This window comes from Nipponia nippon, unplaced genomic scaffold, assembly GCF_047370975.1.
Source record: "Nipponia nippon isolate SJK-2023a ecotype South Korea unplaced genomic scaffold, ASM4737097v1 scaffold_3, whole genome shotgun sequence".
NCBI lineage: Eukaryota > Metazoa > Chordata > Aves > Pelecaniformes > Threskiornithidae > Nipponia > Nipponia nippon.
This window is the reverse complement of record NW_028262347.1, coordinates 84,657,445-84,672,257: the sequence shown is the minus strand read 5'-3', so window position 1 is coordinate 84,672,257 and position 14,813 is coordinate 84,657,445. Positions and strand designations below refer to the sequence as shown.

Below are 14,813 nucleotides of genomic sequence, written 5' to 3'. Positions count from 1 at the left end.
GAGCAGGGGTTCCCCTATTCTCACACAGTTCCTGCTGGAGATGTAGGGTTTGTGTGTATCCACGCCACTTCCTACAGTCTGCTAACCCACAGGTCAGTGAGAAAGCACAAGGTCACATATGCACACTGAAATTGTGGGTCTGTACATGTTGCACGCCTTACTGCCAGGAATGCAGGCTACCCATGATATCCAACAGGGAGGATGCTCTGTTACAGACAGATTGCAAAGTTGCAGGGCAACTGTCAGACCAGATTTTGACAGCCACTTCCCTCCCAATTCTCTCTCTTCTCTCTATTAAAAATGTTCTTGCTTATTCTAAACTTTTTTTTTCAGACTGATTCTTCTCTGTCTCAAAAGCCTTTTGCTAGTTCCCTGGTTACTGTTAAGCCAGTTGATGGTCACATTCTTCTTTAACAATAGTGGGTTTGGGGCAAATGCCCTCTCAGATAGTTTCAGGTATTCAGTTCACACAGCTGTTTACGTTTATGTTCCTGTTTTATCATTTGTTGCTGTCCAGGCCATTTGACCAAGATGAAGGCCTGTGCAAGCACCCTCACATGAAAGCACTTTGGTGTGTGCACAAGGTCTAAAGCAGAGACACAGCAAATGACTTTCTTTTCGGCATCACAAACCAAGCTACTCTTTCCAGCAAATCAACAGCAGACCTCACAACATTCAGGTGACTAAAACAGCTCTGTCCCACTCTGGGATAGAGAGTCTCAAAGTGGTGATGGTAGACAAAATCTGCATTGGCCTGCACAGAAACTCCTTGCTAGTCCTGGTGCCAGGCAGCTGGGACCAGTGATGGGAGAGGTTACCTCCTCAGTGGAAGGCTCTGGAACCATTGCAAATACCTTATATTTCCAAAATGGCAGGAACTTATTTCTCTTTCCTGCTCTATGCTGTTCCAGCAGCATGCTTGGGGAGAGCATGTATCAAGGACCTCAGTCTTCCTGCATGTCTTGCCATGGTTCTGTAAGTAAAGATTCTCAGCTGTTTTCTACTTGCTCCAGTTATGAAGAGCTTCACGAGTGACCCTTGGTTATTTCACTTCACAAATATGTGTCAGATCAGTGTGCTGGGACAACAGGGTGGCACCTGGCAATGCAGAATTGCCAGGGACTCCTGCCCCTGAACCACTGAAGACAGTGGTGCTTGGTTATAACAAGCGCACTCCTAGAACAGGCACTGGAGAATCTTTCACAGACCCTTGCAGTACAGACAAGAGTCAACAAGCACGGCATGGATACAGACAAGATCGATGGGACATGAACTAAGGAAAATGTTGCAGTTACAAGCTGTCTTGCAGGACTCAAGGTTGCAGGAGAAGACAGAATTCAACTTCCCTCAGAGGTACTCAGGATATGAGAAGCTGAAAGCCAGAAGCTGGAAGACAAAACTTCATCAGCTTTTCTGCAAGATTATACCACACAAGCAATTAGTTGCGGCTCCTATTTAAGAGATGGAAACACAGCAAACCACATGTTGGGAGCACTGAAGGTGCCTGGTTTTAGAAGCAACCAGCCACCTGAAGCAGGATGGAGAATGTATGAGAGAGTTCCAAGTACCAACAAAGAACAGCAAGTGTGCTCACATTCAGAAATGAACTTGTTGGATCTACTTAACCCATTCTCAGGAGTTGATGGCAGTTTCTCCATCAACTTGAACCCTCTGGGGAGTCCTGCTTTCCATTTTTCTTGAATTCAGAATGATTTGAAGAGAAAGACTTATCTGCAACAGTCAAATAAAGGCAAGCAGTCTCAAAGGGAATACTGACAAAGTGAAAGGCAGAAAACACAGAGGAAGTGCTACCAGCTGTGACAATACAGGAAGAGAGACTTAATCCCACGGGAAGTTCTTCCCAATGTACCTGTTTGCTTTGCACTTTCAAGAGCTAAAGACCAGCTCCACAGTCCTGAGCCCCAGCAGCATGTATGAGAGCGCAGCTAACAGAGGCAGCCAGCAGGCTTAGCAGTTTGTGCAGCTTTGTTTTCAGCAGCAAAGTACAAGCAATCCAGGAGGTTTCTGGAGTGCCTTGATGATAACTTCCTGACACAGGTTATGGAGGACCTGATGAGGAGACATGCTCTGCTGGCTCTCACACTTACAAATGAGGAAGAATTGGTTTGAGAAGTAAAGGCTGAGAGCAGGCTTGGCTGTGGTGACTATGAGATGTTGGAGTTCAGGATCTTGTGAGGAGGGAGCAGGGCAAAACCCAGGATCACAACCAGAGACTTCAGAGGAGCAGACACTGGCCAATTTGAGGACCAGCTTGGAAGACTCCCAGGTACCTGATTTTCTTCTGTATCGATCACTACCATGTGGGACCCCAACCCTGTGCTGGTGTCCTTGCTTTTATTCCAGGACACCTGTTCAGCCAACATGTAGTATTTGTATTTCATATTTGAAAGTATTTCATATTTGAAAACATCTCCAGCCCATCATGTAGCACATCCTGCAGCACATCCTGCTTTGCACTGAGTAGGCCACAGAGCGAATGCTAACAAGAGGACAGAGAAGGAATATTGCCTGTTGTCTGGAGAGTCACCAAAGTCATGAGGACAATGCTGGATTGTTCTTTGCAGGTTGTCACCCAGGCAGCTGACCATGCCACTAACCATGTGTCTGAATAATCTACAGGAAAAGGACAATCTCATTGCAAAACCAGTGTCTTTGACAGCCTGCAGTATTTGAGGGAAGTTTCCTATGTCTTGAAAAGGCGAATGGAGCATCTTTTGGAGCATCTTTCATATGAGCAGATACTGAGAAAGTTAGAGCTGTTCAGCCTGGAGAAAAGAAGGTTGGTGCTCACAGACTGCCTCACGCTATCACTTCCACTCATATATTCCCACCCCGCAGAGTGAAGATGTGTTCACACTCGTTCCAAAGAATCCTCTGTATTCTTGTCAGGTCACTGCTGGTCTCTCAGTTTTACACAGGATGAGGCTTCCTCCTTCAGACAGTTGGTGCTGCAGCTTCAGAAATTTGAAGACGATGGCTCTCATTCATGTGGAAGATTGTGCCGGCTCTGGTGTACTTCTGCCTTCCAGTTGATTACAACACACGTTTATGTTTACATCAATGCTTTCTGTCTGTGTTGACCTGTGTGGCTGCTTGCATGTACATGTTCTTTTTCTTCCATATGTATCTATATGTGTACATATTGTACATACACGCTCAGTCTCACTGCCGACTGGAGCTGGGGCCATGGAGCTGGAGCAGCTGCAGCTTCTGCTGGGCTACAGGATTCAGCAGCTCCTGCCACCACCCACTGCCGTTCACGGAACTACTCGCATTGATTGGCTTAGGAAGGCAAATCTCCTGGTCACCTTGTCTCCAGTACAAATTCCTCCCCCTCTTTCGGACACAGAGAGAGGATTCCCCTCATACTTGGTCAGCCACGAGCAGGTCAGACTCCTGGCACAAGTTCCTGTTACTCTCAGCCATGGAAACAAACAGTGATAATATCCCTAGAGCTGGTTTCTTGTGCCCAGTCCCCTCCAGAGCTTTGGCCGTGTGCAATGGGGCTGTGTAGCCAGGTGGTCTCTGAGGGGTTTACTCTCACTGGGTGAATGCAGCGTGTACTGCAGTAGCTGTGTAACCTGGCACAGCAACACGTTTTGATCCTGCTTATACAAACCACTCCCTGCTTAGAGAGGGAAAGAGAGAGAGAGAGAAAGAGAGAGACACACACACACATAGCACAAAGCCTTTTTCATTGGTCTAAATTGTATTTTCCCTTGTACAGGAAATCCATATTTATTCAGCAAAACCAATGCAAGAAGAGGACATTCTGTGTGTGCCCCAGGAAAAAGCAGAGACCTCGGCTCAAGGAGACAAAGGAAATTGCAGCTCCGAGCATTTGTCTTCCATTCCCGTGTCTTCTTCCTGGAGAACTCGGCCTCTTTTCAGCCAGCGGCTGACGGACCCACTCAGGGAGAGGAGGACACCAGAGCCCAGGAACCACTTTGGTGATGCTGAGCCTTCCATGTGTTCCCTGAGCTGATAACGTGCACTGGGGATGCTGGACACAGGGTTATATCACTTCCACTCACATCGTCCCATGCAGCAGAGGGAAGATGCAGGATCCAGGGCCCCCCATCCCTCCCAACACAGCCCTGAGCTGTTCCCAGCTCACTGCTAATCCCTCAGTTTTACTCAGGATAAGGGTCGCTCCATCACACAGTTACTGCTGAAACTTCACAAATTCGATGATGTTCTCTCATGCATGGGACGTCATTCCAGTTGGAAGTACGTGAACTGCTATGGATTACAACGCACATCTCATCAGTCACATTACTTGGTTCATCTTTGCGCCAGAACCTGAGATAGAGACAGACTGTTACTCCCAGCGTACCCCGTAGAGCACTGCTGGAAAAGGCCACAGCGGGATACAAGGCTTGGAAGGGAGAGAGAAAGATTCCAGATGTTAATTCACGGGCAGAAGCAGTGCCCTTCTTCCCACTCTGCTGTGCCACTGGCACCAGTCTCATGTGGAAACCTGCCTTCTTCCTACAGCCAACACAACAGGGACCTGCTCTCAGCACTGGCCTGCGCAAATACGTGCACATCTGCGTGGTGGGGGCAGCATGGAGGTCAGGCAAGGCCGGTCATCTCTGAAGGGTTCTTCCTGCTGGCAAGATGCAGCTGCTTCTGTGCCTGCAGCATTGATGGCCATGTCACAGGTAGTTAACTAACAACCGCTAACCAGCACGGATGGGGCCATGTGAACCTGGTGTCCGACACAGCCCTCTCCTGCTCCATCATTGTCCTCTCACAGGGATTTGTCTCACCTCCCTCTCGTGCACCGACAGACACCCTCACATCTCCTGCTCTCTTGCACTACCAGGAGCCCCACTAAACACTCTCCATCCGGGGATACTCACGCGGCCCTCTCACTGTATGGAGTCTGGTCCACCCACTGCCACTGGCCCACCGCCTGTGCACGCAGACCGATGTAGTAATTGATTCCTGTTGGAACTTTTAGCTCCTTAGTGAGGAAAGCCTGGAAATCAGGGAGAGTGCAATGTCCGTGAGGTGCAGGACCGAGCAGAGAGAGGCTGCAGGAGTCCCTGTGGGGTGGGGCTGGTGGCAGAGGGGAGCAGCCGGTGCTGAAGGGATGCAGAAAGGACATCCCCCCTCCCCTGCAGGAGCAAGGAGGGGCTCTGAGACCCCTCCAGGGCCTGGCACCGTGTCCCCGGCTGCTGCGCCCCTCTCAGCCCTGCACGTACCTGCTCTGCTTCGGTGTTGATCACCACCAGGTGGGAGCCCATCCCAGTGCAGATCTGCTCACTCTCAGCCCAGCTCATCTTATCAGCCGACAGATAATAGCAGCTGTTTTGAAAGTGTTTCCAGCCCTTCGGGCAGCACATCCAGCCTCGCCCTGTGCAGGGAGAGACCACAGACATGAATGCTAATAACAAGAGAGATGGTGGCGGCAAGGATCCCACTACTCCAGGGACAATGCTCGTGTTCTCCTTAGATCACTTTTCCTGACAGAAAGGGCTTGAAAAGACAAGGATAGTACAGCTATTTCTTCCAATTGCTTTGGGGTATGGCCAGTGAGCTTTGCGTACCCATGGTAATCCTTGTATCATGATCTCAGGTCTTGACAAAGTTATTTTGGTGATCTGGTTTGACTTCTGCTTGCACAGTCTCCTTTAGGCCTTTAGCCCCAGGGAACAGGGAACATTGCTTCTTTCCCTGACTAGAGCTGCACTTCTCTTATTGCTCCATTGTTAACCTTCCCTGTGCGGCTGTACCTGTCCCTTTTGTTTTGTCAGTGTTCACAGCCATCCTGCCCTCCAGGACATCAGGAACATGGCCCTCTCCTCCCCCTAAGCAGTCCGCAGGAATTCCTTTTTCTCCCCACCTCTCTCCTCTGGAGCCCGCCTCTCCGGAGCCTGCCCCCGCTGCTGCTTGCTGTCATAGCAGACCCCAGCATTCCTTGTCCCCGTCCCAAAGACCCCCTGCACCCCTGCCAGCGCTACTGACCTTTGCCTTGCGGCTCTGCCGAGGTGCACTGCCACTCCATGAATGTCTGCTGCAGGGCTGTGGGCTGGTCACCACTGCGGGAGAAGGGCACGACTGGAAAGGGAGAGGAGAGGAGGCAGGGTTACCCCTTCCTCCCGGCTCCGCACGCACCATCTCTGGGCTTCACTCTTCTTTCCCATTTCCCCCCAAGCACTGTCTCAGCGTCGCCTTTCCTCGGGCTGTCTCTTTCCATTTCATAAGTGGTAACTGCCATCGTCTCGGCAAAGGGAACAGGCATTTCTGCTCCCAGCATCGCCCAGCTGCCCGCAAGGACTCCTCCGCCCACTGACTGACAAGATCAGTCATCAGACCAGGATGACGTGGCCAACAAAGCCAGAGAAGCTTGAGACCCACCGAAGCGGTGCCTGGTGGCTGTAGTCAGCCTGTGGCTTGTCAACAGAGTCTGTCCCAGCACCGAGCAGCTGCCATCAGGCCCCGTCGGGTGCTGGGGAGCAGAAGGGGTGGGGTTAGTGGATCCCTGCTCCACAGCTCTGAGAAAACTGGCCCAAACAAGTGGTATGGCTGCCTTCCCAGGCAGAAAGAGACAATCATCTTCCATGTCAGAGAGCAGAAGGACCGCTGGAAGGACATCACACTGAGGACATGCTAGACAGGGTGGGATTGATTCCACCCAACCACAGGCATTTACCATGTACATGCCTACGGACAAGCTGCCTGTCTAAATCTCTTTACAATCAGTGAATTCAGCGCAGCACTTCAGTGGCACAGTTTATCTCTTCCTAAGATAGACATCAACAGTAGCTTGGATGAGTGACAGTAGTTTGCATGGGTCTCTTTCACCAGCAACAAAGACACTCCAGGTCAAGGTCATCACATACCGCTAGAGCTGCTGCAACCAGGGGGGAAGGTAAACTCCTAGGACTCACTAGCCGGTTAATGGCAAATAATACAGTGTTGGTGATAGGCGTCAGGAGGCCACATCCACAACGCGAAGCACTTATCGCTGGCTCAGACACTCAGCCATAGTGATTGGAAGCTGATCAGGGTGTGCTAAGTAAGAGAGATGTCTGTTTTTATCAACCGTTTCCCTTGGAAATATTGCTACTTGTGAGGAGGGCAGAGTAATCATAGTGGCCTCTGTGACTGATGAGTGAATTCCTACAATGGAAGAAGGCTGAGTGAACTGACCCGCTGTGTAACTGTTCATCCCTCTGAAAAATCAGAGAGGGAATGTCTTCCAAAGTCAGCCAGACCAGCACAGGGCGAGCGTATACGTGGCTCAGCCCAAAATAGTGTAAAAAACTGAATGACTAGCAAAAGCATGTCTGAAGAAAGCAACGGGCCTGAGCTGGCTTTAACCCACATATTCCTTCTGGGTCACTGGGGACACCCAGCGTCTTGATGTTGAGCATATTGCAGAGACTGCTAATGAGAATCGCGTTTGTATTGTCATTCAACTGGGCGTTGCAATTGCTGCCCTCAACCCAGGACACCTCATCGTGCGACAGATAATAGCAGCTTTTTTGAAAGCATCTCCAGCCCTTCAGGCAGCATGTCCAGCCTCGCGCTGTGTGGGGAGAGACTGCAGAGATGAATGCTAATAACGAGAGAGATGGTGACTGCAAGGATCCCTGTTCTCCAGCCACAATGCTCAACTGTTCTCTGCAGTTCCCTGCGCCGGGCAGTGACTTCCCCTACAGTTTGGCTCCTGCCCCAACAAGGACAGGAACGTTAGATGCTACTGGAGATCACGCTCAGTAACTCCCATGCACTGTTTCAGGGGCTGCTGACCTGTTCTGGTCACGCATCTTGATGCCCGTCTTTAAACAAACCCCAAATTGTTCTCCTGAAGCAGTCTCAACCCTTCACCGGGAACGAGCCTGTGGTAGTGCAGTCGGCCTCAGCCACGAGGATTGTTTCCTCACCAGCAACCTGAAAAACTCCTTCTTCATACCTCATTGCTAACCCCCTGTGCTCCTCTTCCCCTGTGATGTTCATACCTACGCTGCCCTGAGAGGACTCCAACTCTCTCTTCTCCTTAGTCACTGCATAAAGGCTCCGGTTTTCCTCTCCTCAGGAGTCCCACCCAGCCCTGTTCATCTGCTTGACCTTCAGCCAGACCCTGAAGGGCCCTTTCACCTGGCCCCAGACTCTCATGTCTGCTCATTCCCGTCTCCCAGGCACTGACCGTTGCCTTCAACCACGCTCAGAGCTGTGAGGGAGGGGGACAACTGCAAAGGGAGAGGAAGCGTTAGAGAGATGGTTGAGGGTGGAAGGGATCTCTGGAGGTCATCTTGTCCAACCCCTTGCTCAACCAGGGCTACCTAGAGCCAGTTGTCCAGGAGCGTGTCCAGGCGGCTTTTGAATATTTCCAAGGATGGAGACGGCACAACCTCTCTGGGCAACCTGTACAAGTGCTCAGTCACCCTCACAGTAACAAGGTGTTCCCTGATGTTCAGGGGGAGCCTCTTGTGTTTCAGTTTGTGCCCATTGCCTCTGGGCCTGGCCACTGGGCACCACCCAAAGGAGCCCGGCTCCGTCTCCTTTGCACTGTCCCTTCAGTTGTTTACACACATCATTGACAAGATCCCCCTGAGCCTTCTCCAGGCTAAACAGTCCCAGCTCTCTCAGCCTCTCCTCATAGGAGAGACGCTCCAGTGCCTTCATCATCTTCGCGGCCCTTTGTCAGACTCTCTCCACTATGTCCATGTCTCTCTTGTACTGAGGAGCCCATCACTGGACACAGTACTCCAGTTGTGGCTTCACCAGTGCTGGGTAGAGGGGGAGGATCAGATCCCTTGACCTGCTGGCAACGCTCCTCTAATGCATATTGCAGAGACTGCTAATAAGAATCGCATTTGTATTGTGATTCAACTGTGCACTGCAATTGCTACCGTCTGCTAAGTGCAATTTGTACTTGTGTTTTTAATTAAATGCATTGCTGTATCACTCTGCTAATTCAAAATCTTATGTAACATCAATTAACTTGGATAATTAAATTTGCCATTAAAGATTAAACCTTCCATGTGTGGAATGTCTAAAAGAACCTGGCCAGACAGTATTAGACTCTAACAGCCTACCCTAAACCTGCCCTACCACTTAACAGAGTATTGTGAAAAGTTATACATTTGGGAACAAAGCAACACAAACTTCTGGGAATTGGGAACTAACGACAGCAAAAGGAAGGGCAGCAATTTATCCTAACAACATGCCTTCTTCCAGAATCCATCATCTTTATTGACAATTTGTGCAAACAATCCATGAATGATCCTTAGCAGAAAATGAGAATGAAACAGTGATCACAGTCTCCACAAACTGCATGTGCAAGAATCACTTTTAATGAATTATTCTACTATAACTCAGTTAACACTAAAAGGGTGTGAGAGTTTGCACTGTGCTGTTCATCCTGGAGATGCCAGGACTAACTGTGAAAAGTTGTTTTTTTTCCATTAGGACACAGTGTGTCAGAGCACCTTAGAGAGCTCAAGTGCAGGTCCAGCTGCCTGTATAGACATTTGTGCTGCCATCTCCAGGCTTTTCCTCCTCTGCTGAACATAATTAAGTTCTTTTTGTGTGGTATGCAGGTAAAAATTTTTTTCATGGTTCCAAAGAGGCCATGCAAGATGGGGATGTACAATCTGTGAACACTGAAAAGGCCTCAGGGTAAACAGTGGAAGATTTGGGGGATGTATGCAGACAGGTACAAAATCAGGGCTGAAGAGCCTTGAGGCCTTGCAGAAAGCCCAAGCAACCCTGAAATTCTGAAGATGGCCATGCTTCAAGTAGGGCATTAGACTAGAGACCTCCAGAAGTCTCTTTCCACCTAACGCTTTCTGCCATTCTAAGAAAGAGGATGTGTACAACAGAACCATCTGGCATAATGCTGTGGTAGTCCTAGCTCCCCCATACCAGTTGGCCAAAACCTCTGGTTTGGCTGGCCTGCAAAAGAGAAATTTGTGTCATGTCACAACTGTACCCTTAAATCCCCAATGTTTAAGTAATCAGGAAAGGTTTCACTCCTAAACATACCTTTCAAATACTCAACATTCAGGTTTTCCAAGCCCAAATGTTGGCGCTTGCATTCTTTCTCATGACAAAACAGTTCCTGAGTAAAAGCTCCCTCCTGGTTGGAAGATATTCCCCTCTGGGCTCTGATCTCTCTGCTCTTCTCCCAGCATTTCCCCCAGACCTCTCTCCTGTAACCAACCTGCAGATACTCACCAAGGAGAGCAATAACGAGGGCAATGCACGCCAAGAGAAGCAGCAGTGAGATCAGCCATGGGAGCCAAGGCGGGTATTTCTGGGGATGGTGCTCATGCTTCTTCGTCTCAGGAGGTACTAGAAGTGAAGAAACACACCAAACCACAGTCAACTATGCTTCAGTCAGCCCGCATACCAAGGATGTACAACTCAAGGGAGAGCTTCTCAAAAAAAAATGCTGTTTCATTTCTGATGTGGAAGTTACACAGTTTGGGAGCGGGGCAGATTGAGACAGAGCAGGGGACCTCTGTGGTTTCTTCAGAAGATCAGGTTCAGCAACGCTGTTCACAGCCCCAGCCCTGTTGGTGAGCTAGCAATGCTAATTGCTGGTGTTTGGGGGTAAGGCCTTCACATGGCCTTAAAATCCAGAGTGTAACCATGTCTTTCTAGATTGAGCCCAGAGCTGCCAAATACAACATTGCTCTGTCTGATACTTGAGACATTCACATGAAGATTTCATGTTGACTTCTCCCCAGAAAACATTTTACACCTGCTTCAGTTCCTTCTTAGCTATGTGGACTTGCTGTGTAGAAGAAGGCTGGTGTAAGCTGAATGAGAGCAGGAGACAAAAAAATGTGCAAAGCGATGATGGCACAGAACCACTGGAAGAGAAAAAAATTTTTTTTCCCTTCTGTCTGCTTTCCAAGCCAGGGTTCAGAGATTTGCTGTGCTAAAACTAGGCTGTGCTAGGCTGCATGCCTGAGGAGAACAGATGCCTGTGTCCACCAATCTGAGTAGTATCCTGCTCAGATTCAGACTTGCAGCGCCTGGTAGAGATATCTAGAGGGATACTGCCAGTACTGAAGAAGTTTGGGAGCAGGCAGGAGAATGGGCCACAGAAAGGAGAAGCAAATGCTTCTTAGGAGACCGTTCTAGGTTGTGGCAGGTACACAAGCCAGGGCAAACAGGATGGTAAAGAGACAGCAGCACTCACTGCAGGACAGGAATAAAGAAGTTTTGAGAGAGACTGATATTAATGATAAGCTTTAGAGAGACCTCATTCATTGTTCAGCACAAAATTCTCAAGTGTGCCAGCAGCCACGTGTGCCTGCCAGCCATGCCTAGTGAGCAAGACTTCCAGAAACCTGCTGTTTGAGGAAGCCCTCTGACTACTTCCCAAAACCTTGGGGGAGGCTATTACAGCAGGGCAAAAAGCATCATCTTTCATTATCAGAGGAGAAAACATTCATAGACAGGCAAGATGTAGATTTCGCTGATCAAATCATGTTTTGTTCCAGCGAGACCTTTTGTCTGTAGTGAAAACAAGGACCTGGATCATGATCTGGAGTCCAGCCACCTATTTCTGACAATAGATCTGATCAGTCCAAATGATTTCTTGATGTGCTGCATGTCCACAGATTGACTGTTCAACCTGTGCCCAGCCAGATCTGTGCATCCCACACTCACGCCCAGGTGGCACAGAGAGCACTGCCAGTATGCATGCACCTCACCAACACAACTGAAGTGCAGTAGATTTTGTGCATACTCAGTGGGTTAATCTCCTTGCAAAATGCTTCCTACAATTAGTCTGCATGCCTGCAATGTGTCCAGCATGATCTCAACACAACAGACCTGATGGGCACGTGCTGGTTATTCAGCATGTAAATCTAACATCTCCCAGGCACATGCAACAAGTGCTGTGCAGCACGGATGCCTGTGTTTCTACCTGGGAAATCCTGGTTGGAAATGCAGGAACCCTAACTGCACTGTGGTGTGAAATCCGCCCCGGTAGACTCTGCCACCTCCTGCCACAGATTATATGTTGTTTGATTAGCTGCTGCCTTCTCCTCTCTATCTTCCAATGACTGCCAATTTTATTATCTCTAGACCCTAACTAGAAGAGGCTACAGAATGGGAAAAGCCAGGTGAGCTTGGCCATTACCAACAAGGAGCCTGCATGGCCAGAGTAACCACTCAGAAGGACAACAGAGCAGCAAGACTCCCTCAATCTTTCAATAATTTTCAATCATAACTCTCATGCTATGAGCATACTATAAGGCTGTGAGAGACATTAGCACTGTGTGCAATGGTACTACTGGACACTTCTCTGAATTCAAAGTATAAGCTAAGTGTGTGATCGCTTGGACAGGCACACTCGAAGACAGACCCTGAGCACACACCCAAACCTATAGCATGAGCGTGGCATCAGCAGCTCAAGCAAACATGGCTGGATCAGGTGTCTTTGGAATAGGTCATTGGGAACACAGTGGGGAACTTCCACCACCCCCACCTCACCATGACGGAAACACTAGCTGTAACCAGAAGCAGCTAATCTTGGTGCATCAAAAACAGTGAGCTTTCAAGTCAGTCAGGAGTATGTACATTCTTTATTTCCATGACACATGCCTCAGAGCAGGCAGGAATAACCTGGAGCTGATATGAGCTCTGTTTGGGATTGTAAAACTGAGTTAAAGTGGTAAATAGGCAAGTTAATATCCTTAGCAGCAATAATAATTTATTTCTTTTTTTTTTTCATTCGTTCATTCATGCACACATACTTCTACCACTCTGGAACCTGCTGTTGTGTAGGGTCCTGCATCTAAGTGTGGAAGCAATGAGCCATACATGGAACATCTCTTTGTGTTCCTCCTTGTGGCATAAGAACTACAGAATACATACTGGTCAGAACATGTCTTAAATTTGCACAAAGCCTAGTAAAGGCACCATTTTACAACCATGATTTTTAATAGCAATAAAGATCTGTTTGTTTGGTGTGTTAATTATTTTTCAGGAGTGGTAGACATCAATCACAGAATTGGATCTTCCTCCAGATCTTAGATAATTCTTCATCTGTGTATTTTAGGGTGTTTTGTTCAAGCCCATTCTTCCTTTTAAATTTTGGATCTCTCTTCTCCAAGGACCATTTCTCAATCAGCCAAGGACAATGGGGCTATAAGTTTCCGCAGCCAGTGCCACCTCTCACAAAGTGGCAGAGGGCAAGTGACTGCTCTACTGTAAGGAGGCATGTTGGTTCTCTACTCCTGCTCTCTCCATAAGCAGGAATCTGTAGCCTCACTCTTTCAGAGGCAAGACCAGTAGCAGCCAGGGCTTGGGCTTATTTGCTGCCATTTGCTGCCCTGGGAGCCCCTCCACCTTTGTGACAGATCAGATTGTTTGTAATAAGCCATAGTCTCTATTGTTGGTATTGTCTCATCCAAAACTGGATAACATATAGAGAGGCAGCTACTGCCTGCCTCGTACTGGGGCTAAGCATTCATTCTGGACCCTCTACCGTTCACCACTATGGGTGTTGCAACCAGGGGACTAAGGGATCCCAAATATGTTCCTTAATGAATTCTCACTTGAAATCTACTGTTTGTGCTCTCAGCAGTCATCTTTGTTCATGTTGCAACTCCAACCACCTAAAGATTCCCACCTCTCCTCTTGTAGACATTCCTTGACCCTCTTACTTCAAAACTCCTCTAGTCTTCTGCTCATGTAGTGGTAGACAACTCCTTTTTCTGACCAATTTGTCAAGACCAGGTAGGAACCAGAGTCACGGAAAGAAAAGTCTCCATTCCCTGTTCTTCAGCTCCCCTCCCTCCAGGTGCCCTTTCCCTGAATAACACACCCATTCCTTACCTTCAACCACTGCAGCTGGTGATGCATTCTTGAACTTCACCTCAGCGTAAGTGATTTCTGATGCCATTTAATCACAGTGTGATCACTGATCCCCGTCCTTAGCTTTGTTATGTAAAAAGTGTGCCTTTTTGGTCCCTGGTTCCAGAGGGAGACACCAATAAGTTATTGAGCCTTTCCCATCTGCTCATTCACCCTCTGTCTGTTGAAGAAGGCTGTGCTGAACACTGGAAGCACTGGCGATAACCTGAGAATTCCTGAGACCTCAGAAATGCTCTGAACAGATCTTCAGTTTCTTAGCCCAGGAAATCAGCCCCGGCACTATGGAAACTTCTGAGAGATAAAAGAAAAATGAGAACCTAACAACTGAAAAGGAAGTTGCACTCCTCCTTCCCCATATCAGATTCTCAGCTGCTAGGCTTCCTTTTTAAGATCTTTTGGGTTTCTTTTTCTTTTTTCACTCTTCTTTTTTTACTCTCTCTCTTTTCCCTTATCTTCATGCCCTTCTTTGTCTGCTAGTAATTCTGCCATTGCTCTTAGGTTTGCAGTTATCATGGGTCTTAGGCCAGTTTAATCTGCCGCACAGCCCAATACAAAACGCATTCTGCCCTCACTTGTCTCTTGTGGTTAAACTGCATTTGCTACATCAAATATCACATGTCATGTCTTATCCTGGGAAGTCAGCCCCAGTTGGCAGCTAGCACTAGAACAAATTTCAAACGTGGAAATGTTCCTGTAGAAGTGAGACTGGGGAGTTGCGGCCTTAGGCAGAGGAATAGAAATAATCAGAAGTTTGATATATCCAAGGAGAAACAGAGAAGGATGAGGCCAGGGTCAGGGAGGAGAACAAGCAGAGTGGAATAAAAAAAAATTGTGTTGATGGTTTGAGAGGTTATTGGGAAGAGCACACATAGAGACCTCTCTATCACAACCTGGTTTACAGCCTGTGGAAGTTCAGAGCAGTGCTTGCTTCAGGGAGT

At 48.3% G+C, this 14,813-nt stretch overlaps 1 protein-coding gene across 1 annotated transcript; it reads right to left on the bottom strand.

Annotated features, from left to right (window-relative positions):
* Positions 1-3,718: 3,718 nt before the first annotated feature.
* On the bottom strand, positions 3,719-14,431 carry LOC104014472 (C-type lectin domain family 4 member D). The gene is made up of 6 exons (XM_087763847.1): positions 13,837-14,431; positions 10,216-10,332; positions 5,995-6,087; positions 5,232-5,383; positions 4,887-5,005; positions 3,719-4,323 (listed from the first exon to the last, which is right to left on the bottom strand). The coding sequence occupies exons 1-6, from the start codon at positions 13,901-13,903 to the stop codon at positions 4,179-4,181; spliced, it is 693 nt and encodes a 230-aa protein (XP_087619973.1). The 5' UTR covers positions 13,904-14,431; the 3' UTR covers positions 3,719-4,178.
* Positions 14,432-14,813: the final 382 nt, after the last annotated feature.